Here is a 27,327-nt window from a genome sequence, read left to right on the forward strand (position 1 = left end):
GATATTTAAATTAGAACCTTTGATGTGCTTATATGTACTAACTTTCTAGGATAGTATGTTTCCCAAACTCATTTGACCCTGGAGCCCCGTGTTTGGAACAGTATCTTTGGAACTTGTGTCCTGTGGAACACACTTTGGGGAACACTGTATCTCATTACTCCTGCAGTGTTCAACTAATTAGCTTAGAAGTCTAGATGTGAAGGATTCAATCCAGAGTCAATTAAATAGGACCCAGCATGGTATCTAATGGTCATGTCATTTCTGCAGAGCTGGGTCAGGAATGCTGGTGTGATGAGCTAAGGTAATTTGCGGGGAAAATTAAGAGAAGATCAGTCTAATAATGGGTCAAAAGGAGGAAACAATTTTCTGAGGTCATTGGAAAATAAAACCTTATCCAGAGTATGAATTCCTATACTTACAAGTATACAATGAAATGTTGCCCTTTCTAAAGTTTTTGTGTTCCCAGTTGCAAGAGAGTTAGATCTGGCAACAACTCGGGGGGGAAAATGTCAGGAAAATCAAATTTACCTGGCAAAGAAAAAAGCGATCACTCCCTTTGTGAATCCCTCATGTATTGCCAGATATCCTAGCGATCCAATTCAATCGTGTAATCAACTTCCTAGGATCACTTCAAATAGTGTTGATGATGCCATCACTCATGCAATCCTGTTTGCACAAAATGTTCATGGACTTGAAATCATCACAGCTGTATGAAATATGACCTGTTTTAAATTATCCAGATCACATATGCTCCATCACTCTATAAAACACTCTGTAATACTCTTACCACATAGACAAGATTCTAGAGCCCAATGCCTTCAGTCCAAGGCAAGGAATACAATGTAGCCACTGGTTACCAGTAAGATGTACAGTCATGTTGCATTAGAACAGCGACCTCAGAGTTAAGTGCCTTGGGCAAGTTGGTCGTGTGAAATAAATGCCGGTCTTGGGAACTAGCTTTGGAGTTTTCCATATAAGTATTATTTATTCCTTTTATTAGAGAATTGCAAATACAGTGAATTAAAAAAAAAGTTTCCCTGTCTCTCCCCCCACCCCCCAATCCCAACCCATTTTAAGAGTACAAATTGCCAGTTGAGCAGCGGGAGAGCAGTGCATTAATGAAGACCTGGGCTTGGCATCTTGCTGGGGGCTCATAAGCACATGATCATTGGTTCCCAGCTTCATTTCTAAAAGACTATAAAACCATTCCAAAATTTGGCACCGTGGGGGCTATTGGCAATGCGAACTCAGGCTAGGGGGTCTGGGTGACAATTCCAAAGCTTTGGCAGTGCTGTTTAGGGAAGCTGCACATGCAAACTTCTCAAATCAATTTTCCTAACTAGACTCAACCTTCCCTGTCCCTGGAAAATGGGAGTGGCTGGCCGGTGAGCCACAGGCCATGCCGGGTGATGTCTGCAGACCCCCGACAGCTGGAGGCGGCTCAGGGAGAGAGAGCTCCAGGAGGGTGGGGAAAGGGAACAAAGTAGCCTGATTTGAGACATAACTATTCATCAAACTGCTACTATTTTGCCTAGAACTTCTGTTTTTCAAGAATCTACAAGCCAAAGTGGGAGAAAAAGAGGCAGAAAGGGAGTAAAAAACACACGCACTACTTGATTAAAGTCAGAAATGAATTAATTCTACAAAGCAAAGTTTAGAAGATGCCTTGTGAACCTCAGAGGGAAAGCCATGCACTCCTGCACTCAGCACCATCTAGTAAGACATTTTGCAGGGCAAATAAACACTAATTTACTAACTTAGTCGCTTTTCTCCTTCATTGTCACCAAAACAGTAGTACCATTTTCATTTTAGACAATCACAATGATCATAGAATTTTAAAATGTCTTTCCATCGTTATTGTGAATTTGGGGTTAAGTTAAAAATAAAAAAGGAAAATTAACTGCATACCGTAAAACGCTGACACTGCTTATTCCTGGACTCCGGTTAGAGGGTGGGCTTTGGTAACTCTCCAGAATCAGAACGTCCTAAAATCACCAAGCAAACTCAGGCCTCCTGGCCTGACTGTCCCATCACTGATCACAACCTGCATGTTTCCCACATTCCCTTCCCAACCCCCGCCTCAAATACACACATCCAAATGCTCAGTGTCTCTCAATAGGCAGGTACTCCAATCTAACATGGTGGCAGGTATTTTGTACTAGAACATTCTATGGCTTAAAAAAAAGAAGGAAAAAAACCCGAGGTTCTAATTCTCATATTGTAAATTCTAATGTTATAGTTTACCAAAGTAAGCACGTCTCTTGGGAAACCACTATTAATTCTTTCAGTCAAAGAAAGGTTAAGTGCTTAGAGGAATCCAGACAGATTACAGTCCTTGGCAGCCACAAGGGAATCTTTTCATCCTCCTGAGTTCACTCCTAGAACCCGCTTCAGGAAAGCTCCACAGCTGAAGAAGGCAGGGAAGCGGCATGGTGGGCAGGAGGTGGCCAGTGAATGGGGCCTTAGAGAAGCTATAAAGGCAAATGCTCACTCTGGAAGGACAAAACCAGGTGGACGCCCTGGCGTTTCAGACACAGAGGGGTGGGGATGCAATGAAAATCTTGTTTGGCTGTTTGAGCCCCTCGGCCAGGGAAACAGGATGACCCAGCATTTTCTGTAATTAACTTATAAAATACTGAGATTGGAAATGTGACTTTGGTGATAAGAAATGAAAAGCGGCAAGTCTGGCCGCAAAAATAACTCAGTAGTTTGCAACCAAATGATAAAGACTGCTGCCTTTCCGCTGTCTAGCAGGAGCACATCCCGGTAGTTTACCACCAAATTCCAGAACTTGTCTGCGAACTCTGTACTCGGCTTCAGGGCGCACACGTGCAGTTCTACACCGCTGCTTCTCAGAACGCTGCTTCAGAGACACCTGAAAGCTACTAGAACAGGAGAGGAAAAAATGCACAAAACTGGGCAGCTGGAGCTCGATTCGAGATGGCAACCTCACCAGCGTTCTCTCTGAATGCAAATAGCAGACCTCCCAATGGGCGCTGTGACTTATTCGGCCATGCCTTCCTCTATCTACCCTTAAAGGTGGAAGGAATTTTGGTACTGTGATTTGCTTTTTTCACTTGGTAATGTAAAAAAGTCGTGGTGTCTGGTGGTAAAGTTTAACAGCTGCCTATTACATTAGGTAAGGTGTAGGCCAAAGATTAAGGTCATGCATGATTAGGATAAACACACAAAGACTGGTCAGGTGGTACACAAAGTCTATTTAACTAATAAAGAAAGCGAGGGAAGAAGGTTACTTCTGCCCTGCAAGCGGCTCTCATCCTCCCCACGTCCCTCAGCCTCCAAGAGCAGCCACGGAATAATAAACCATTTCCGAATCTGTTTCTGCAGGGCTGCTGCAGGGCAGAAAACCTGGGCCCAGGAGGGCAAAGCATTCTCAGGACCGCTCTGCCCCTCTCAGCAAAGGGTGTGGCCACATCGGCCCTGACTCACTGCTCCAATGAGAGGACACAAAGTCTGATGCCTGGAGGGCCCTGTAAGGGATCTTGAAAACAATCGTAAAAGGAGAATATATGGCACATATGCCATTCACTTCATACATGTGACTCTACAGCTATATATTTATATATTTTGAACATTGGATGAAGGAGTTGGGAAAACACGAAGAAACCATTTTCCAGCCTCTCAACTACATTGGCCAAGGGCACCCTCTGTTCATCACGGCACATAGACCTAAGACGGCCGGGGATGGGGAACCCCATGTCTGGGACGGATAATCCTAACTGTAACTCCCACACCTTTCACTACATTAAAAGAGACCAGTGTGTTGAAAGTCCTTTAGTCTAAGGCAGCTGCAACCCCAAAGGGTTCACTGCTCTTCTGTTTTGCTGCTATTCCTGAACTTCACCACCATGACTGTTATGTTGTCAGGGCAGCCTCTGTAAAATGACTGTAAAACTATGCTCTTGGCCCCAAAGTGAGGTTCATCCAAGCGGTCCTTGATGAATCGAACAGCTTCTTCGTTGCTGAAAGCATCCCAGAGGCCATCTGATGCCAAGATCATGAACTCGGGTTGGAGCTTGTCCAGGTCAAAGGTCAGGATATCTGGGTCTGGGATGACCACGTTGAGATTTTTCAGCGGATAATCCCCCAGGGATCGAGACATGGCCAGGATTCCCTGGACCCTCCAGGAGCCATTGAAACTGATGAAACCACCTGGAAAGATAGAATGAGCCCATTAGCTTGACCAGCTGCTCTCTCACACCCCGGGTGCGGTCCACGTGCATCTGCAAAGGGCTGGCCTACTGCATGTGACCTGTGTGCTCCCCTCACCCCACCTTGGCGCTACCAGGAGGGAACAGCGTTCCTCTGCATGGCTTGAGGTTTGACGCTTTACGGGTAGATCCTCAGGCCCTCATCCTTGGTATCTTAAAAGCCTTCAAGACCAAATTAATAAGAATATTGAGGGTAGGAGGTATGGACGGGTGAGGGCATCAGTTTTAACTTAAGGACACCTTGGCAGCTCGGTGACTGACAGTAGGGAGCTCTAGGGTGGGGATCCAGGGACAGCAGCAAAACAGCACTGAAAGGCAGGTGGATGGTACCAGAGAAAACCACTGGGATCCATCATTAGCTTGAGGCTGCCCTTGGGTGTGCCTACATCTCAAAACACCTCCCCAGATAGAATCAGGATTAAAGAATGGTGTATTTTAGCACAGTTGTTAAAGGCTCAGGCTCTCGGGTCAGACTGCTTGGATTTGATTCCTGGCTCTGTTACTTTTAGCTTTGTGTGACTTTGGATGAGAAACTCTTTCTGATCCTTGGTTTCCTTGGTTCCAAAATTGGGACAATATCAGTACCTATTCCACTGAGGAGTTGTGAGAAATAAAGGAGTTAGTTATTCCATATTAATCACCTGGCACAGTGCCTGCATGTACCATGCATTCAGTATTATCTATTATTATTTTTTCTTTAAGGGAGCTAGAACTTTGTCCATTCGCATATTATTTGTCAGATATTTATTAAATATATATTCCATGCAGGGCAATTTGCAGGCTATAAAGTTAGACAAGATCCAGACCTTTCTATAAAGAAGTAGACAGCCTGGCAGGAGGGAAAAGCCACCTGTATCAACAGTTACAAGCACAAAGCAGTATTACTTCAGGGAGAGACTAGCACCTGCTAAATGCTGTAGGCAGATGGGGAGGAGGGAGCGAAGATTTCTGGTTGTGATAATCAGGGAGGAGTGAGCGTTAAAGCTGGGCTTTGAACGATGGGTAGGACTTCCATGGGCAGGGATGTACGAGAACATTCCAGGAAGCGTGGTCTCCTGGGCAAGAGCATGGGCTCTGGAGTCACTGTCCTGGGTCTCAGTTCTGGTCTCACCATTCACTAGCTGTGTGTCCTTGGGCACACGAGCCTCTCTGAGGCTCCACTTCTTGGTTGTAAAATGAGGATAACATTATCAACCTCGTAAGGTAGGGAAAGAGAAAGTATATGTAAAGCGCTCTCAGCTTAGCTCCCAGCACAGAGCGAGCACACAGTAAATGGCAGCTGACATCACTGTTGTTGTGGAAACAGCTTAAGGAATGGAGACAGAAAGACCAATGTGTATTTGACCTAAACTGGTTGCAGCGTACTGTCACACAAAACAGGAGGGGGAGAGATGTCCAGAAGGGAAGGCTGAGGTCAGAGAAAACACACATAAAGATAAGAAAACCAATCGTTGTTCATTAAGCCCTGATGTAAAATAAACCCTTGACACAACAGGCGAGATTAACGTCCTTGGAGATGCTGTCAGAATTTGCTACTATAATCACTGCGGGGGTGGGGGAGGGTGGATGGGTACGGCAGGGAAGAGGAGAGAGGATAAAATGGGTTGACATTTCAGAAGAGAGGGCTGGATGCTAAGGTGGCATCTCCACCTGTACCGTATACACATCCCTGCCTGTGCTTCCTCAAGAGCAGGCTGACTGTATCCTAAGTCCGGGGTCACAGTGGACGGAGATGCTGTCTTCGTAAGGAGGGAAGCTCGTCAAAGCTCGAGAGATGCTCTTAAAACACTGTTCCATCCCATCAACAGAAAACCTGACCAAAGCTTTCATTAAAAATTATTCTGCATCTCAAGCAGTCACTGAAGCAGGAGGTTGTAATAAAATTCAACGCTTTTGGACTCAACAGTATAGCTTCCAACTGTGAAAACTCAAATGTTGATTAGGTTCTGGGCAGAAGCTGATGTGTAGACATTGAGGGTCAGCCTGTAGATTCCCCCAGGCAGCAGGGGCCCTTCTTGGGCTGAGACCCAGGGTACCTGAGCTCCCTCGGCAGCTGGGCCTGCGGCTTAGCATGTGACACAGAGGCTACATGCTGTGGTTGTCAGTCTGGGGAGGGAAGGGCTCCTCCCCTGCACGGGTAGAAAAGAATCCCCCCCAAATTGACTATGAAAATGTAATCATCAACTGATAATCTTCCTTCAAGTCTTCGTCCCAGTGTCACCTTAGTGAAGCCTATGCTGACCACCCCGTGACACTCCCCGTTCCCTAACCTGCTTTGTGTCTCTCCATAGCGGTTATCACCTTGTAATATACTAGATAATTTACCTGTTTTTACTTATTTATTGTTAATGTCTGTCTGTCTACTATGTTCCCTACCTGTTTCTCAATTCCAAGATGTAAGTTTGTACCCCCAGCCCCTAGATGTTGAAAAAGTGAAAAAGGGATTCTCCCCCTCCCCAAACTGAAATATGTACTTATATTAGGCACTGAGCTCAGTGTTGGGAGTATAGAGAGGAACAGACCAAGTTCCTGCCTCAAAGAACTCATGGTCAGGAAGGTAAGACAGACAAGAGGGCCAGGTATGTCCACACGTCGTGAAAGGTGACCCAAGAGGTCCACATAGGATGCCGGGGAAAGACTGAAGGGGGTGACAGGGAAGGCTGCCAAAAGGACACCCTTAAACCAAGTCTTAAAGGACAAGTTCGTTGTTACCCACTAGACGGTGGGGACAACACTTGCAAAGGCACAGAGGTATCAGCTCCATGGTTCATTTGGTGGTTAGTAGTTTGGCACAGCTGGAGAGAAGCGGGGTATGGCAAGCAGGGGCCCAAAGATCTCATTAGCCTTTAAACTAAGGGCTTTTTTTGGGCTCTTTTGGAATCTGTGGCCACTCATTTGATAGGAAATGTTACAAAGTCCAGTCCCAGCTGCCTCAGCAGCAGCCTCTGTACTGATCTACTCATCACTGGGTAAAGGAACATCTTCATTCCCAGGGGCTCTCCCAGCAAGCCACCGTGCCCACTTGAACAAGACAGCACAAAGTCCTCGGGGGCATTCACAAACTCACCGGCTCTCTTTATCCTCTTCCTTTCCTTCAGCTGGTAAGGCTTGTGATCATGAGACAAAGGAATGGCATTCCCGTCCTTGTCACACAGGACCCCACGCGAGTCACCCACATTGGCCACGGTGAGGTCTTTATCTGACAACAGAGCAATCAAACACGTTGTGCCTGCAAAACAGGAGAGAGAGGCAATACAGGAGGTCAGCGGTGCTTTGAGGTTAGGCTGCTTCTCGTGGTTACTGGTTCTTCAGTCATTAAAACTGCTCCTGCTGGGTGACAATTTGACTCCAGCCACTCCGAGAATGACAGCTGTTCACTTCAACAACACTGATCAGATCTGACAGTCAATTTTCTTAACCATGTTGGAGTCTCACTGAAATAGGCTAGGATAACATTATCATTTTCCCAAATCATTGTGGTCTCTGCTACTCTTGATTTAAATGCATATCACACTTAAAAGGATTCGGAGAGAATCAGAATCAGCTTGAAGCTTCAGACAATTGACATTTATCTTCTGCTGCTTTTTGGTGCTGAGTTTCTGTGAAATCCCTGTTGAAAGTGGGAAGGATGGGGGTCGGGTGGGCTCTTCAAGCAGGAGGGCCTGGAAGGGCCAGTAAATGACAGATGCCAACAACCAGGTCCTGTGGAGCCATGGGGAGCGGTGGGGAGCAGCCTATACAAGCTAGCCTATATGAAGTCTGACAGCAAAGACCGGCGGCCAGAAACAGGTCGGCGCCAGGGTGTGATGCGGGCGGACTGTAAAGGCAGAGGCAGGAAAACCCAATATGAGGACAGAAATGAGGTCCATGTCGACAGGCAGTGGGGGATTGGGGTGGTGGTCAGAGTCAGAGGGAAGCAAGAGGGAAGAGCTCTTTGCCTGGAGCCCACACAAGACACACAAGGACGAGCTCTCTCTCCTCAGACTCCTCATGGAATGAGAATGGATAAAAGCAAGGAGAGCTGCACAGTCAGGTCTAGTTGGAGGCCGCCCTTCTTACCTGCCCAGTGCCCTCTGTCCAGCCCCTCTCCTTTCTCCTCTCCCCCTTTCTTGACAGTGTCACTGAGTATGCAAATACCTGCTGAAACGCACAACCCATTAAGCTCTGGATTCAAACCGATAATGCCTTGCCTTGTTAAAATTATTCATCAATTAGTCTTCATTAATATTTAACCTCCTCATTAAGAAGGTCAGATTCAATAACAGAATGCAAACTGCTTTTTATCTGCACAGAATGACAAAAAAGACTGAATTCTTAAATAGACATAAAGAATAAACACAGATTGACATCAAGAGCGGGGAGAGTAATTAGCATTTTCAGCTATTATAGTCCTATTGGAAATTCCATTCTAAAGCCTGGTTAACTCAAAAGTGCCTTGATCAGAAATGGAAACACATGAAATGCTGGTTAACTCAGGATGTCTGATGTGAAAAGCCTTGTGAAAGGAGAAAAGACTAATCTCAGGATTATCAAAGCAAACAGCAAATCTTTCACCTTAAAAAGAGCTGTAAGAATGAAAATGTAAGCACAAGACGGACAATTCATATGATTAGAAATCATTCTTCTCAGTTTTTGATATTAGTTGCATTTTGGTCTTCAAGCATCCTCACTCTGTCCTCAAGCATCTGATTGTGTTAACCTGTCTATCACAATGAGAGCACAGATTCTCCATAAGGCACACTCTTGGAGTTTGAAAGGTGAAATGGAGACACTGCGTTATTGGATGTTACATGGCTTGGGGGCGTTATATCAGTTCAACTCTTGGAGTTGTGTCTCTCAGAGGCCCTCTTCCCTTCTCGCTCTGTGCACTTCGAGAGATCATGGCCCTGACCTTTGCTCCCACCACCATGTCACCTACACCGCTAGCCTGGTTGACACTCCTGGGGTCCACGTCAACTGCCTGCGAGGCATTTCCATTTGCGCGTACAACACGGGATCCAGAAGAGGCTTTGGGGTCTCCATGTGAGGGGGGTGAAGGGATCCACCTGGATGAGCTATAAGCCGTTTCCCCACCCCCATTTCAGCCACAGCAGCGCTACATCCATTGTTAGCTTTATTGAACTGCTGCATGTTCTTTCTGTCTGTCTTGTTTTTTTTTTAAAGAGGGAAGAGGTAATTTCTATAGCTAAAAAAAAAAAAACCTTTGAAGCTTAATTGTATATGTGATTAAGAACCACTGAAGGGTTTTAAGCAGGAGAGTGACATGACGAGATCTGTGTTTTAGAAGATCACGTCAGTGGCTTTGTGGAAGATAAACTGGAAGCAGGGGGAACAGGGAGAGTTCATGAGGATCTGAATTAATGTAGGAAACATAGGGATTGAGGGTCGGGGACAGATTACTTAAGAGCAGAATGGATAGGTCATAGAGAATAAGGAAATAAAGGAGAGAGGGAGGTCTAGGATAATGTCCTGGCGTCTAAAAGGGGGGCACTGGGTGCGCCACGGACAAGCACTTAAGGAGATGTCGGCTTGGGCTTTTGGGAAAGGCTTTCTCACTGAAAGAGACATGATGCAGAACACGACCCATTTCTGTGGCCTCCTGTGGCTCCTGTGTTTCCCGGGGCTGTGGCAGCCATATTGCACCACGAGGGGCTATGGCTCAGAGTCAAGGCTCTGTGTCCAGAAGGAGGAGCGGAGAGGTGAGGAACCCGAGTCCCTGAGACATCACAGAACTGCTGAACCAGCCTGGACCCGTCCTGCTCTTGTTTTGCAAGACGCTAAATGACTTGACTACTTAAGGCTTTTTACGTTGGATTTTTTATTCTTGTTGTTCCTTGTGGTATCCTAAGTGGTTCAGGGGCTTACAGTTCAATAAGGGGCTTCTGGATGAGAGATTTAGAGGGGGACTGCTTTGCTTCACTCACATGTGAAGATTCATGGCCTGTTGATTCCTCTGTCAAGAACACGATCCCATTGTTTCTACGGGTCTATAAAATCTACCTCCTGATGTGGATTTCAGGAATGTACTGCTTGAGAAAGTGGAAATTGCCTGTGTCAACAATAGACTCTTAGACCGGGCCGAAATGGGTGAGCCCCAGGTGGCAGAAGGAGAGCTGCAGGCTGTGTTTAGGATCACTGAAATGTCACTATTCCCGCTCCATAGACACCTGCCTGCGTCCTGGGTGGAGGCCCAAGCATGACCAAAAACACTGTAAACAACTTATTGTTTGGGCTTTACGGTCTTAGCTCAGGATTACAAGAGACAATTTATAATCTAATCTTACATTACAGCAGAAACTACCTTGTGGCTGAGGAAAACTCCAGAAAAACATTATGCCCAAGAGGAAAGGAGAAAATCACTTTTTCTTTTGTATGTATGAGAAAAAACACTGCCAAGACTCTGGTTATTAGTTTTGAGATAAACTTAGCCATCATAGTACTATTGATCAGAAATACCGGGGTCTGACAATATCACTTAACCCTGAACCTCAGGATTGTCTATATTAATAATTTAATCTAGGTGATACCTTAATTGCAAATCTGGACAATATTCTGGAGCTTTAACCTAATAGTCTGACTTAGATTAAAAAAAAAAAAAAAAAAAACCAAACTGAAAAAGTAAAGTCACACAGAATAGACTTCAAAATCCTAGCTGAGTGAGGGCTGGCAAGTTATTTAACTTTTAAGCCTCAGAAAATGGTACCACCATCCACTTAGTTGCTCAAGCTAGGAAACATCCTTAGTTTTTCTCTCTTCCTCATTCCTGACATTCAATCCATCGTTAAGTTCTGTCACTCGTACCCTCAAACACCTCTTAAACCCCTTCCCTTCTCTTGTTCTCATCGCGCTGACTGTTGTGCAGGCCACCCACCATCTCAGCCAGCAGGCTATTTCAGCTCTCCAGGTCCTGCATGATCTGCCCCTGCCCAACCTGTCCAATGTTATGGCATACCACCCTCCCCTTGCTCAAGGCCTCCCTTCTGTTGCCCAAACATGCCAAGCTTTTTGTTGCCCGTGGGCCTCTGTACGCAGTGTTCCCTCTGCCTAGCGTAGCTCCTAGTCCTTGGCACTGGCTGACATGCACGTGGTGATGTCTCAGTTCAAGTGTGACATCTTCAGAGGCCTTCTCTGATGGGGGGGGGGTCTCATTTCCTCTTTATGTCCTTTATTGCCCTCCCAACACACAATTATGTAAATATCTTGGGTATTTCTTTAAACAATTTATTTAATGCCAGTCTTCCCCTGTACGATGTCAACTTCACAAGGGTAAGAATATCATCTGCTTGTTTTTCTTCCTATAATGCTGAGGTCTAGAACATCACAGACCTCATATTTGCTGAAGAAACAAATTAATAGAGGAGTGATAAACAATCACACACTCTCTTCCTTGGTCCTGATCTGACATTATGCTAAGCTCCTGCTGTCTTGCTCTGAGTATGTCAACCCAGTTCAATACCACACTGTACCACATCTTCTAGATATTGCCACAGCAGGGAGATAGCCAACTGTAGCAAAATACATTTTACACATTGATCAAAACATAAGGACCCTCCTGTACATGTATAACCATGCTCACAGGCACACTGTTAGTAAGTGGAGAGAAGTTCCAGCCCAGGCCTGTCCCTAGCTCTTTCCTCCAATCCAGGCTCCTGGAACAATGTTAATGAAACATGAGCAGGACATCCATCCTCACCAGCTTCTAAAGCCGTGGCACCTCAGGAAGCAATAAAAGTGCATCATGGTGGTCATTACATGAACAATCTCTGTCTACGTCTGACCTCAATTTGTACTCGTACAAAGCAGGCACGTTTTTGTGTTGTTCTATTAATTCTTGTTCTCCTTAGGGAAAACACACGAATGCCAATTATTCATCAGTCTATTCCTCTAAACCAGCCTTCTCTCTCTTGATTTAATTTCTAGGATGCAGACAAAGTAAAGGTACACAAGAAAATCTATTCTGGACTTATCTAAGTATTTTCTTTGGATAATATTAGGCAATGAATTCATTGGATGAGTTGAGCTTGAGAAAAATGTAAATCCTAATGAGGATTAAGCAGTTTGGGATATCTCAGCCATCTTTTAAAACTCTAGCTAAAAACTTTCCCAGTTCAGTTAATAACAAAGTAGTAATAACAATTTGTTCAATGCTACAAACGCCACGAAGTGGCTAACAAACACACTTGCAGTTGAGTTCCTGACACCTTAGGGTGGGGGAGAGGCAGGTATTATTCTTCCCTTTAAACAGATGAGAAAAATGGGACTCAGCGACTTCGTGTCATACTCATGATTACACTGCTCAATGTGTATGTACGGAATGACCAAATGACTAAAAACCCTGGGAATCCAGAATTATTACTTTAGTAATAATAATAATGATAGACCTACTGCTTAAGCATTTTACTATAATGCAAAACATTTTATTCACATTACATAACTTAATCTGCACTACCTGTGAGAAGGCATAATTATCCCCATTTTACAGATGGGGAAACCAGGTCTCAGACAGTATAGCAACCTGCCCAGGTCACACACATGGACTGACTGATTCCACTGGGCCAAACCTTTGATAATCGACACTCCTTCTTGCTTTAAACTGTTCTCTTCCTACCCCCAGAAGGAATGATTTCTGTGACCAGTTTCTACATTTCTGTGTTTTGAATAGTCCCCATCAACTCCCCCCCTTTTGTAGTATAAACGTGGCGCATGTCACAGAGAAGTTTGTAAACCAGGATAAAATTTGATCAGTGTGATGTGAATTTCCTTTAATATAATTGTGATTCTGGATTAACTTAAACAAAGCTGGTACATTTCAAATTCTCAATAATAATCAATCAGAAAGCACGTGAACCTCTGCAAGTAAAAAAAAACAAGTGACTTGGATTAGTGTCAAGTCCTTTTCACCTTGAATATTTTGCTGGTTTTGAACAGGAATTGTAAACTCCGACGCCTTCGGGTAAGTAGGCCAGGTATAAGAAAAAGCTTATGACCCTCTTGGAGTAGCTTTATCCCTCTACTTTTGACAGAAACATGGGTTCTGAAGATGTTTTTCTACTCTAAGAATGGGCAAGCATGATGATAAGGGACAACTGACATCAGGTTTCAGTGTTGGGTCCACAACAGGGAGTGGTGTGGCTTGTGGCAAACTAGAGAACACTTGCTAAGGGGGCAGCATATCCTCAGCAATGAAGAAAATTGCCATGTGGGAATGCAGGCCCACTGTAACCAGTTACTCAGATTTTTCAAGGGAAGCCATTTTTATGTGAACTCTCCTGACTTTTCAACGTTGACAACTTTTATTTAAAAAAACAATGCAAGCCAAACAAAAGGCAACTGTAGGTCAAATGATTCTTTGACCCATTAGACTAGCAGCTTCTTTTAGGACCAGGGGGATGCCTTATTCATTGCTGTATTCTTATCGTAGTGCTTTGTACCCTGCACAGACCCTTAATGCTGGGAGGGGCGCTAAGGACTGAGGTGGTGGTGAGGAAAGTGGAGGTGCTTTGGTACAACTTGTACTAATTGTAGTATTTGTACAATTCACACCTTCATACTATGTAAATATATATAGTCTTATTTTTTGAAAAATATTAACAAGGTTATCTAGGCGATGGGATGTTAGACCACTTTGTTTTCTTCTTTATGCTTTTCTGTATTGAGATGAATTTAACATTACTTAAAACCACAATGGTTCAGGAGCATATCCACTGCAAAAAGCAAAGTATTCAAGACATAAAACAGAAAATGCAGAATTGACAATCATGGTAGTAGAAGGGTACAGGTAAAAAAAAAGGCCCAGAGGAATAAGGCAGTGACAATGATGACAGCACCACTGTTGACAGACCGTCAAGTTCAGATTCACGTTCGCCCACCAGTGACTATCCATCAGTGACTCCGTGACAGACATGTGAGCCTCAGCTGCCTTCAGGTTCCCCCTGAACAGCCTTACCTCACCTCTGAGCAGTGCCATCTACAAAGAACAACCTGCCCTGAGTGCCAATCAAAGCACATTACCCTCAACCCCTTGCACTCCCCTCCCCCTCTTCCTGTATGCACACAGCTATGATTTAAAAGTTGGAGTCATGAGAATCCTTATTTTATGAAAGTTCAGCTTACTGCAACATTTTCTTACGTGACTGACACTGCAGTTTCACTTTTTCTGGGGTGGGGATGGGAGGCTGGGCAGAGCAGAGAAAGCCGAGTGCAGTTAACATGCCTTAGGAGTCCTGCTTCACAAAGCAAGTGGACTCTCTCCCAAACAGTGAATGCCACTCACTCATGCTAATAGTGATTCCCCTCAGTGACAGAAACTCTTTTGTAAGAGAATAAAGGAAACTGCCATTTTTTTCTTCAGGAAAGAAAGAAAGAAATTGGGGGTGGGTGGAGAAGAGGTGACAAGGGGAAAGGAAGCGGACACACACACAAAGAAACAGAGAGAAAGAGAGAGAGACAGAGAGAGAATGAATGAATGAATATTTCAGTGAAGGTGTTACAACAGCCTAAAAGCCATTCATTATACCCAGCAAAGGAGATTCAACACATTTATATAAGGAAAAATAGGTTTATCTTGAAAAGATTTGACAATGAATGTTAGTTCAATAACACAATTCCAGGGTCTAGATGACATCAAGGCCTGGAAACTGACAGAAATTATACTGGTGTGCAACATATTGGAAAGAGAGCAGGCAAAGCCAGTCATTAATGAAAGCACCATGGGGAATGATAAGATCAGTGCCGGCAGGGCTTCCAGCCGACACTGATCTCCCAAAGCCAAAGCTGTGATGAGCCCTGAAACACAGATAAAGTACCAGGCAGCTGGCAGGTAAGACTGACTCCCTGTGGCCCCATCCCCTGTCTGCACAATCTCTAAGTCTGCCACAGTCTGACCTGCTCAGACTCTGTTCACCAGTCTTGTAATAATTAATGCCATGGCAGAGACAGACCTGGCTGGGATGATCCAACCTCTGGAAAACTAAAGAGTAAGCTCTAATCTTTCCTTCTTTTTTTTTTTTTTTTTACTTGGTGTAATTAGAGCTTTATTTTATTTTATTTTATTTTTTAAATTTTATAGCTACTTTATTTATTTATTTATTTATTTTTGGCTGTGTTGGGTCTTCGTTTCTGTGCGAGGGCTTTCTCTAGTTGCGGCAAGCGGGGGCCACTCTTCATCGCGGTGCACGGGCCTCTCACTATCGCGGCCTCTCTTCTTGCGGAGCACAAGCTCCAGACGCGCAGGCTCAGTAGTTGTGGCTCACGGGCCTAGTTGCTCCGCGGCATGTGGGATCTTCCCAGACCAGGGCTCGAACCCGTGTCGCCTGCATTAGCAGGCAGACTCTCAACCACTGCCCCACCAGGGAAGCCCTAATCTTTCCTTCTTTATGCCTTTTCTCTCATCTATTGCCTGAATCCTTACACTTCCCTGCTCTACATTCTCTTGGAGGCGGGCCCTCTTTAGAATTATATTAACGTGCATGGCTGGAGCCGGAGAGTCACCGGACACAATTGTCTAACTCCGTGCAGGAAGGAGGCTACTGAAATAATACCAACTAACAATTCATACTATTAAGTCAGTAGCTCCACTGTGATGAGTCTTATAGTGAGAGTCTGAAAGTTATTTTATGCTATGAGAGCCATGAATGGAAAGTGACTGGAAAGAAATCTATGTGTGCAGAGAGACACGTGCGGGCCAAATTGTGGGAGCGGCCATACACCGTCCATTCACCCCATGCCAGGCTCCGTGCTCAGTCCTTGGCATAGGCAATTTCTTTAACCCTAACAGCCTATGAGGTACTATTATTCCCATTTTACAGATGACAAAACTGAGGTTAAGGGATCAGCCCAAGGTCATGTGGCTAGTGAGGGACAGAACTTACCCAGTGTGTTGTCAGAGTGTTACTTTCAACCTTGAAGCAGGCTGCGGCTAGTCCATAGTTACTGTTTCTGGGCAAGCCAGAAAAAGGCATCTCTTCCTCAAGACACTTTACTAGCATCTCCATATAAGGGCCATAACGCATGTTCAAGTTGACGACAGTGTGAACGGCGCCTCCTAGAGCCGTGTAGTCAAACATGTACAGTGATGTAGGCAGCCCTGCTCCTGGGCTATACCCTGCCCCTGCCACCCCACTCCCAGCCCCGGAGGGAAGAGACCAGAGGAGAAGGTCACTCAATGAGGAATTTCTGCAGGACAGCACATGAGAGGTTGTCTACTTCACACAGAGACTGGCAGCAGCCCTAGAGCCCAAACTGGAAGAGTGAAATACTTTTTTTTTTTCTTTAATACATCGTTATTGGAGTATAATTGCTTCACAATGCTGTGTTAGTTTCTGTTGTACACCAAAGTGAATCAGCCATATGCATACATATAGCCCCATATCCCCTCCCTCCCACCCTTCCTATCCCACCCCTCTAGGTGGACACAAAGCACCGAGCTGATCTCCCTGTGCTATGCTGCTGCTTCCCACTAGCGATCTATTTTACATTTGGTAGTGTATATATGTCTATGCTACCCTCACTTCGCCCCAGCTTCCCCCTCCCCTCCATGTCCTCAAGTCCACTCTCTATGTCTACCTGCCTAGCCACTAGGTTCATCAGTACCTTTTTTTTTTTTTTAGATTCCATATATATGTGTTAGCATACGGTATTTGTTTTTCTCTTTCTGACTTACTTCACTCTGTATGACAGACTCTAGGTCCATCCACCTCACTACAAATAACTCAATTTCATTTCTTTTTATGGCTGAGTAACATTCCATTGTATATATGTGCCACGTCTTCTTTATCCATTCATCCGATGATGGACACTTAGGTTGCCTCCATGTCCCGGCTATTGTAAATAGAGCTGCAATGAAATACTGATAGCAACACATCTGAGGCCACATCTGAGTGTTCCTGAGAACACATTAAGGCCTTCTTCCACCAAGACCTAGTAGGATGGCAAACTATCTTTGCGGGTTTCCAAATAGAGGAAGCAGTGATAGGACATACCATATAGGGAGGGAGGCTCATGTGAGGCCCCCAGACCGGGCCCAGAAAGAAGCCCCCCACCATAAATGGGACCCCTTTGGGTCTTCCTTTGCAACCGAAGCTGGCTCAGCTTCCCTTCGTCACATGCTGGAGCGTAGAGTGGCAGGAGTAACATTTTGTGAGAAAAAGGTCTATTACAAATTATAATTTTCTTCTCCTCTCTGAGATTTTTGCATAAGCAAAAAAATCAGCCATTGAGTGGGACACTGGCTGAATGTGAGGCAATCAACTTGATGGCAAACTCTATTATTTTAAACCCTAGTACTAGGAGTCTAATTCCAGATGTAGATCTACTTGGGCTCTTCCTCAGCAAACATACGGTAATTAATAAAATGACTAGAAGAAATAAGAAACAGTGTACAAGTGTCAGAAAGGTCTTTTCCACAAATGAAGTGTGCCACCCTAAATAAGACAAACAATCTATTTTATGAGGTGATGGGAGATGGGGGGAAGAGGTCATAATTCAAGCTTTTAGAATCTGATGGAGAATTCATTAAATTTTCATACTTCACCGAAGTTAAAATATAGATGCATCATCTGATGTTCTTGGACACCATTTTTATTTTTATTTATTTATTTATTTATTTTAATTTTTAAAAATTTATTTATTTATTTATTTACTTTTGGCTGTGTTGGGTCTTCGTTTCTGTGCGAGGGCTTTCTCTAGTTGCGGCGAGCTGGGGCCATTCTTCATCGCGGTGCGCGGGCCTCTCACTATTGCGGCCTCTCTTGTTGCGGAGCACAGGCTTGAGACGCGCAGGCTCAGTAGTTGTGGCTCACGGGCCTAGTTGCTCCGTGGCATGTGTGATCTTCCCAGACCAGGGCTCGAACCCGTGTCCCCTGCATTGGCAGGCAGATTCTCAACCACTGCGCCACCAGGGAAGCCCTTGGACACCATTTTTAAATCGAAGTGTTCTTTAACTTCACACTTCAGCTGCAGTAATGATGTTTACTTCATACTTGAGTGTGGCCTGTGGACACCCTTCTAACCCTTCCTTTTTAGTTCAGTATGAACATGTTAAAGAGAGTCACTTCCTATTAAACTGATCACATGTACTGGGGAGTCTTAGAAGAACCACAGCATGTCCTTTTGCTGCAGGAGCCTTCATCTCTCCTCTCTGGCATGACTATTGTGAGGTACAAGTAAGCACACAAGCTTCTTTGAAGCCCATTAACATACTTCTCATAACTCTTGCTGACATTTAGTTCAGATGATAACATGCTACTGAAATTAATTTCTAATTACATAATCACAACCTGGATTCTAAGTTCAGTATCTTTTAATGGTAAATAAAATTAATTTCATGGTTCTTTGATTCTTCCTACATAAGCCAGAGATGGACTGGCTGTATTTTTTCAAGTCTTCATGTTATTTAAGAATTCTTCAGTGAGATATTTCATTTCTCTTTAGGGTTCCCAGCAAATTACAAGTACTGTTTCTGTTTCTTTATGAATGCTATGGGAGTAAGGTACAATAGGAACTTCTGAAATTGAGCTTTATTAAAAGGGATACTTGCTTTTTAATAAAAGGCAGAGAGGAGAAAGGGCACAGAGAGAAAAGGGGAGAAGGCTGGGAATGAGAGGTGCAGCCTGATTCATCTGGTGCTTAGCAGAGAATTGCACTTTCTTTGACCTTTTTTATCTCAGCGCAGAGTCAACCCTTTTCCCTATTCTTTCCATTAAAAACAAACCTGGTCTTTGAGGTGATTAAGTTATCTTTATTTAAATTACCATACAGCTAGCCATCTATGTAAGTATATGTGTTGGAAGGATGACATCTGGAGATACTAATGAAAGTTCCTGCCCCATGTGTGTACATGACTGTCTTTCATTCAGTGTGAGGCACTCATTGTCCCAGGGAAGATTAGGATTGCTATGGCTGAAGTGCAAAGAGAAAGAAGTAGTCAGGTTTAGCTTTTGAATTCCAAGGAGATTGGAAACTCACAGAGAGACAATATTCTCAAGAGAAAAAATTTTTTGAGCATCCATCAGCCTCAGTTCTGGACTAAACCTCAGGCATATGAAGATGGAGCGAGTTTTCCTGCCCACGGGTCCTCTCTTCTTGCTCCCCTGACACGTAAGGCTGGGCAGGAAGGAGGGTGGTGATGGGGGGAGGTGGAGGGAAGACAGAGTCTTTGATGTGTGGATCTCCAAGAATTACATGAAGCTCAAAGCACAGGGGACCTAGACCTTGCTTTCCAAGGCACAACCCAAGAAATCAGAAACCTTTGCCCCAGTATAGAGAGGCAATGGCTGAATGAGCTCACTTGGACAGCCTAACGTGGAGTAGAGAGGACAGCTGAGAACTGCTGGGCTTCTCCTGAGGGAGAAATGGCACCTTTCAGGAGCTTCGGAGCCTTCCAACCACAGGTCCTGGAGACCCTGGGTCATCCCAGCAGGTGCCATCCCAACATCCTGACACTTAGATCACCCCTGGGGAAAAGGGTGGGGGCGGTGAACACATAAGCTCAACTTGGTATTTACACGTAAGAACCTGAGGGAAAATCGGGAAATTACGGTATCTTCATGGAAATGAATACAGCAAGATTTAGTAACAGATCCAATATGGACTCAAAATCTGTTACATTCAGTCCTATGGAAACAAATTAAATTAAACTTCAACACATGTTTATTTTGTAGCTGTGTAATGTGTGTGCGTGTGTGTGTGCAGGTATCTGCCTATCGCACGTTGCACATCTTAAATTTTACCCTGGCATAGACACTAGGAAATTTAAATTTTAAAATGCTACAGCTAGTACCAACAATGTCTGATAACCAAACAAGACTTCCTTGGGCACTGAGTTAGTTAACACATACCTATCACTGAAGAATTCCAGATGGAAGGAGAAATTGTTTCCAAAGCCAAATTTGCCCTTGTGAATGAAGTACACCGTTGGCAGGTTTTGCAGTTACACATAAATTATTTTCAGATGATCTTTTCCATCCAAACAGAACAAAGTCCCATTTAAAGGGACAAAATAAAAGTTGTACAATTATGTTCATTTAGGATAAATAAATAAAACCAAATATGATTTGGGGCCGATCTGATCCAATAATTAATTCTCCAACTTGCTTTCAGCTTAGTGGGCTACAAAATTGACTCTAAAGCTATGTCTCCAGGAAGGCTGCTTCCTCAAAGATCTGATAAAATCCTGACTTTAATTTCATCTGGCCCATCTGGACACATGCCAAAAAAGTGGTATCCCATCTCTATATCTACAGCCAAGAATATACAACCATGTTACTTCTTGAAAATGACCGTCTTTCTCCTCTTTCTCTCTCACACCTATATGTCCTGTACCTAATAACAGTATAAGATTGGAAGGGTGTGTGTATTTTGACTAAATAGTTTTATGGTCTTTGTTCCCTTATTCAGTGCCAACTGTGTGTAAATTACGAGGCTTGGTGCTGGAACAATAAAGATGAACAAGATATAGTCCTTAACCCCAAGCACTTACTGCCTAATGGCGAGATGGAATCAGACACTTAGAATCCAGCATGGTAACTGCTGTGACAATGCTATGAGAGGCTGGGCATGTGGATGGGGGTGATGGTCTAGGGAGATAGTGGGTGGTGGGGAGAAGTGCAGGGAGGATTACTGGGAAGAAGTGAGACCTTAACTCTCTTTAAGATGCAATAGGATAAGGAATTCACGTAGCCTAATTTGGTTCTTGGCACAAAGGAGGAGGTAAAGAAAGAATCTGTAGGATAAAAATGAATAAAGAGAGTAGGTCTCTACAGGGGACTTCTTTATATTTCATTTCAAAACAAAGACTAAAACAAACACTTGTTTAAACTCTGACTCGACAATGTCAATTCTTGAATTTTATCCTAAGGAAATAATCAGAGATATGAACAGAACTTCATGTATAAGGATTAACCTCACAGAATTAATTTAAACAACAAGACAATAGAAATAACCAAAATGAGTAGATGTATAATGCATCATGAAATATCCAAATAATAAAGTACTGTATGAACATTAAATATAGTGTTTCTGAAGAACATACATTCTTCAGTGCTCATAAGTGAAAAATAAAAACTGTACATAAAATTTCTTTAAAATATAACACATTAGCATTTTACTTGGAAAAAACTGTACATAAAATATTATTCCAATTTCACTTCAATAAATACATATGTGTATAAATGTATGCAGAAAAATGTTAGAAGGAAACAAAAAGAGAAGATTGGTTATTAAAGTTCATTTAAAATTTTTTTGAAAAAATTTTCTGAAATCTTCTACATTTAATGGGACTCATTTATAGAAATTATTTCACTTTTACCAAATTCAGGGCTTTTTACTTTCATGTTCCTTGATGTTAGGCCTTTTTATCCTTCTGAGGGTCTTCTATCATGGTCTGCAATGACTTGACTGGATTTTTGGTTGAGCTGTTTGATTTTAGTCACTGAACCGACTTGGCATTTTAGTAACAAGCCTGAGGCTATGCCTCCCCTGTTTCCATTTTGGCTAATGTAGTTCCAGGAAAAGAAGGAACAGTATCGGGGGAATGCCAGGCCCCAGACTCATCATGGGTATGGCTCAGAAAGCTCCAGGTTTGTGACACCACACTTGTGTGACACCACCATGCTACATGATTAGATGCTGCTGCCCAGAAAGGGACAAGGGATGACCCTAGAGGGCGGAGGGCAGCAGGACCAGGCTGATTCGGACACATTTCCTGCACAGGAAGCCTTGACCACGGAGAGCCAGTTCCTCAAGGCAGCAGATGGTGAGTCTATTCTTCCTACGACCATTGCCGAGTGGGTGTCACATTATTGGAAGTGAGGCTGATGGTGGGTGTGGGGGACAGGAGACAAAGGAGGAGGAGTCTCAGGATGCCAGAATCTCAAGTCACAGAGGGAGGTGTCATTAACTAGACAAGCTACAGTGGGCCAGACACTCTGCTTGTTGCTCACACATGCCTGACTTTTTTTTTTCACAAAAATCCTGCAAGGTATACATTATCATTATCATCATCACCCCTATTCCTCCATTCTACAGATAAGGAACAAGAGGCTCACCAAGGTCACACAGCTTTTGAGTGGAAGAGCTAGAATCTGAACCCAGGTCTGACACCCTCAGTCAGGCTTTAAAAATTTTCTCTAAGAAAATTTTATGAGTGTGACAAGGAAGCAGTCAGTTTTGCCAGCAAACAGCTTTATCTAAGGATTCTTTAAAGTTTATATTTGCTTCCGCTGAAGAACAATACAGGGCGATATACAAACTAGGTATTCAAAGAAACCTTTCTGGTACAGTATGCAAATGATGTATAAAATATTTTTTAAAATTGTTTTTTAATTCATGGCTGAGTTGGAAGATGAGTAGGTGATTTTCTAGAGAGGCTAGAAACAATATGAAGGTGAAAAGCCCAAGGAGTAAGTAAGGGAGAAAGAGCTTCTCAGTTTGGAAACACCATCAGACACACACCTTCTCCCAGGTCTCTGAGGCTAAGTCACTTTGGAAGGGGCTCTGGGGCATTTAGGATGTAATGTTTACAGCGCATCTGAGGGAGGGCTAGATAGTCTGCAGAGTTTGCAAAGGAATACCAAATACGTCTTCTAATGACCCTGCATGATATTAATTTTCAGATGCAGCCTAACCAGAACTTAGGCTGCGTTTCAGCTGCTCAGTCTAGTGCTCGGGGCACCTCCCCACAACTGGGGCGTATTCCAGGCTGCTGGCTTGAGCCTCCATTGAATAAAACCTAAAGGCTCATATTTTCCAAGTGTGAAAAGAAAGCCTTAGCAGTTATAAGCCCAAGGGTTTAAACAGACACTCAAGGCATCAACTACATGAACATAACTGATAAAGGAGCTGGCCAGGTCGGTTAAGAACAAGGAGATTCTGTAATCAATTAGGAAACATTGGGCTCTAAGTAGGTTTAAATCCCCTCTTGACCCTTGACTGTTTAATATGTGAACTGCAGGAGACATCTTTTGAACTGAAAAATAACCCATAAAGGAGCATAACCTCCATTTATCTAAACACTATTCTCAGGACCCCTGGAAAGTCCTCCCTCTGGTTGATAGCTGAGAAATGGAGCTTCTCACAGCCCCACTGCCCTTTGGGACCCACCCTAAGTTGAACTGGCTTCTGAAGGCAGTTTTTTCACTGGTCTCCAGTCTATTTTCCAGGCAAATGTAATGAAGTCAACCTCTGACTTGAATAGAAAACAAGGTTTTTAAACATTAAGTATGATTCATGGAAGTGATTTTGTTTGGGGCTCCTCCAAGGGACTGTTTCCTCTACCTATTTTACTTTTTGGAGTTCCCGAATAAGCAAAAAGTTTGTAGGAGCCACACACAGAAAGTTGGTTGTGGCCTACAGACAGCGCAAAACTGCTAGGCAGCAGGGACCTGAGGTGGGAGGGCATCTCAGCATGTGGTTTCCGTGTTGGTTTGGCCTCATACAGCCCCTGAAGGAGCTCTAAAACCCAGGGTGGCATTGTTGTCGACTTGCTGGGTTTCTGCCACTCTGGCTGCAACAAGATTCTGGCTGAGTTTATAAATGATGCTTATTTAGCCTCTGAACTCTGCTAGCTAGCCTAGAGGCTGAAGTTATTCATTCATTTAGCAGGCTTTTAAGAAGCACTTTCTGCTATGCCAGACATTCTGACACGAGCTGGGGACTCAGAAGCAAAAGATGTAGTCTCTACGTGAAGAAGTCACAGTTTAATGGGGTGTCAGTGGGGAGAGAATAGAAAAACAATTCTATGATGGCCGAAGTTGAGAGGCAAGCACAGAAGCCCACCTGCAATCATATGAGGAGCAGATAGCTGAGCTGAGTTTTTTTTTTTTAATTTTTATTTATTTTTATTTTTGGCTGTGTGGGGTCTTCGTTTCTGTGCGTGGTCTTTCTCTAGTTGCGGCAAGCGGGGGCCTCTCTTCATCGCGGTGCGCGGGCCTCTCACTGTCGCGGCCTCTCTTGTAGCGGAGCACAGGCTCCAGACGCGCAGGCTCAGTAGTTGTGGCTCACGGGCCTAGTTGCTCCGCGGCATGTGGGATCTTCCCAGACCAGGGCTCGAACCCGTGTCCCCTGCACTGGCAGGCAGATTCTCAACCACTGCGCCACCAGGGAAGCCCATGAGCTGAGTTTTGACTGATGAATAGGAGTTAGCCAGACAAAGTTGGTCGGGAGGAAGGCTTGGATTACGTGTATGTATGGATGCTCTATGTGTCTATGCATGTGTGTGTATGGGGTGGGGGGAGTTGAATAAATAAATGAATGAAAGGGGATTTTTTTCTCATCTATACTTGAGAAGGATTTTTAAAATATTCTTTTATTATGATGATGACTAGGACATCTGATTTAACATAAGTCCAAATATGTCAAATCTCAATATGGAAATTAGTGACATTAAGAAATGTCAAAGCTCTCAAACATTGTCAAGCTGCAAATATGATTATATAGACCCACATGCTATTTAAGAAAATTATGTTTAGAAAGAAAACATGATAAAGCATTCCCAACTTGACTTTAGAATGTTCACAAATCATCCATATGGAATTTTCTGTGATTACTTAATTAATAGTAAAGATTTCCACCATATGCTATACTGCCCCATTTCAGCACTGTAGTTAGTCAATTACTGTACTTAATTTTGGTCTATTTTCAGTTCATATGTTTAATCTTATAGAAAGTTAGGGAACACGTGCTCTTACTCGCTTGCAAATGTAATGTGTAATGGGAAATTCCCAGCCTTGAAAAACTTAAATTAAGAGCACATGCTATATCAGTCCTTTGTTATGATGGCTGGAAGACATCCAGCTGAGGAGTTCTGAAAAAGGAGGAGGAGTGTTTAAGCACTACTTACTAATTAAATCTCTAAGGCTATGATTTAGAAACAATTTTAAAACTACGTATTGTACTTCAAAATTTTGATTAAAAACTGCTGAACTGTCACTCCTTGAAAGAAATATCTTAATGTAAAGAAGAAAGTAAAGGGTTACCCAGAGGTAAAAGAATGTATTTCACTAAGCACCAAGCCACTGGCCAGCTAAGTTTTCAACGTATGATCCTGAACTCTGGCACATCCTTGTCGCCTTAGAGAGGGTACACAAGTGGAATAACCCATCTTAGACCCAAACCTGGTAGGTTCATACCCAGTTTCCAAAGGGAGTAGATGTTGCTTGAGATCCAGGACCAACTTTCTGGAAGTCAATGTTTAAAGATCCAAAGGCTTGCAGAAATCAGATTTTAGCATTTATATTGGAGAAATTTATTTAATTCAGGCTCCATTTTGCTCAGCAGATGGGAAGCAGTTTTGTTCAATGCTTTCTACCTAAATTTACCAAATCGTAGAAATTTAAAATACAGTGAGGTATGAGCCTCATAAAATTCCAAGAGAAATTGAACCTTGGAAGTTCCAATGCTAAAATAGCTTCAAATGAAAAAAATCCATGCCTCCTCCTTACAGCTTCCCCACTCAGTCAGTCTGCTTTCTAAGAGGGCAGAGCACCAAGAACCTGGATCATTTTCCCAGGAGAGTCCTCAAGGCTGTCTCTTAATTGATAAGAGGCAGAACCACTGAAGAAAATGGAAGACTTTTCACATGATTTTCAGACTAATTACTGACGAGGAGAAACTGGATTATAATACACACCAAGGAGATGTGCTTACAGTAAAGAATGAAAAGGTGTTAGGACGTAATCAACTTTGCTTTTTAAAAGAAAAATAAAACTCTCAACTATACTAACTGTTATATGCAACCTAAAACTAGCCCTCTGCTATAAATTTATGTGAGGTGATGTGACTTAGCCTCTTGCTGAAGAAATGGACACAAGAATATAAGTGTTAGCCACTTATATTCTTGGCAGGAAAAATGGACTTGTCAAGTATCTTTCTAGCTTTAACAGAAATCCCTTAAAACCATGGATCTCTGCTCTGAAAGCCCTTTGAATTTCCAGTATTAAATGCATGTAGAATGCCCTGACTGGTGACCACAGGTTGATAATAACTAGGCAAAGGGACTGAAGGAAACATGAAAAAGGAGAAAAAAAAAAATAGATAAACAAGAAGGAATCTATACTCTGCATCAAAAATTCCCCCAAGCTCTGCAATGTCTTAACCAGCAGGAGACAGGCTTGACTTAACCAAACTCTATAACTATCTAGGTAAAATTCACCATTTACTGAAAGATAATAATAACAGCTCACGTTTATTGAGCATCTACTCTGTACCAAACATTGTTCTAAGTACTTTAAACATATTAATTCCCATAGTCCTCACAGCAACTCAACTACTAATACTCTCATTATCCCCACCTTACAGATGGAGGAACTGACACAGAGAGGTTAAGTAATTTGCCCATGGTTACACAGGTATTAAAGAGAGAAGATGGGACTTGCACTCAGGTACCCTGGATCGGAGGTCCACGATATTAACTTCTACGGGGTCTGGTCTTCTGTACTTAAATCCAAATCTTTAAGTTCCAGTTTCTCCCTATATTACTACTCCATATATGCACTCATAACCAGCCATCCCCAGAGGTGAACAACTTATCAATAAAGATATGTCAAGTCAGTAAGTATATCGCATAAAGAGGATGATCACGGAATATCTCTATACCCCCTCACTGACTTAAATAATTAATGTTGTCCCAAAAGTAGTTCTGTATTTAAGATAGAACAGGTCAAAGTAGATTCTGATCTTCTCTTCCTTAGGAAATCTGACTCAGCTTGATTCAGATTTCCTGAAATACCATTTCCCTTTTATTTCTGTGGTTTCTGGTGATGAAAATAAAAGAGAACATCACATGTACAGCCTATTAACTGGAGACAACCAAGAAATGTTTAAATCAGCTGGCTGGACTGCCACAACCCTTTCAGAGTGTGTGAGACTATAAATCAAAAAGCACTACAAAAGAGACTAACGTGTTCAAACCTGAAGGATGTCCTGAAGATGGCAAAATCATCCATTAGGATGTCCTGGAACTGGGAAAATGGAACGATCTGTGTAGTCACTTTAACTCTGGTATTCCTAGCAAGAATCGCCATTTATATCCATCCAAGACATGATCTTATTCAGTTGAGAAATACACCAATCATTCTGAGATGAGGTAAGTTTTAGCCTT

The 27,327-nt window shown here is 43.3% G+C and overlaps 2 protein-coding genes across 4 annotated transcripts in view; one reads left to right on the forward strand and one right to left on the reverse strand.

The window, feature by feature from the left end:
- Window positions 1-27,327, forward strand: part of B3GALNT1 (beta-1,3-N-acetylgalactosaminyltransferase 1 (Globoside blood group)) — a 646,348-nt gene that overhangs the window by 50,692 nt on the left and 568,329 nt on the right. The window lies entirely within an intron of this gene.
- Window positions 959-27,327, reverse strand: part of PPM1L (protein phosphatase, Mg2+/Mn2+ dependent 1L) — a gene marked incomplete at its 5' end in the record, with an annotated part of 311,535 nt that continues 285,166 nt past the window's right edge. The window contains 2 exons of the mRNA XM_082394196.1: window positions 959-4,173; window positions 7,300-7,461. Of these exons, the coding sequence (XP_082250322.1) occupies window positions 3,827-4,173; window positions 7,300-7,461 (509 nt within the window). The 3' untranslated portion in view covers window positions 959-3,826. The remainder of the gene's footprint in view (window positions 4,174-7,299; window positions 7,462-27,327) is intronic.

This window comes from Balaenoptera borealis (assembly GCF_965194805.1).
Source record: "Balaenoptera borealis genome assembly, chromosome: 5".
Lineage (NCBI taxonomy): Eukaryota > Metazoa > Chordata > Mammalia > Artiodactyla > Balaenopteridae > Balaenoptera > Balaenoptera borealis.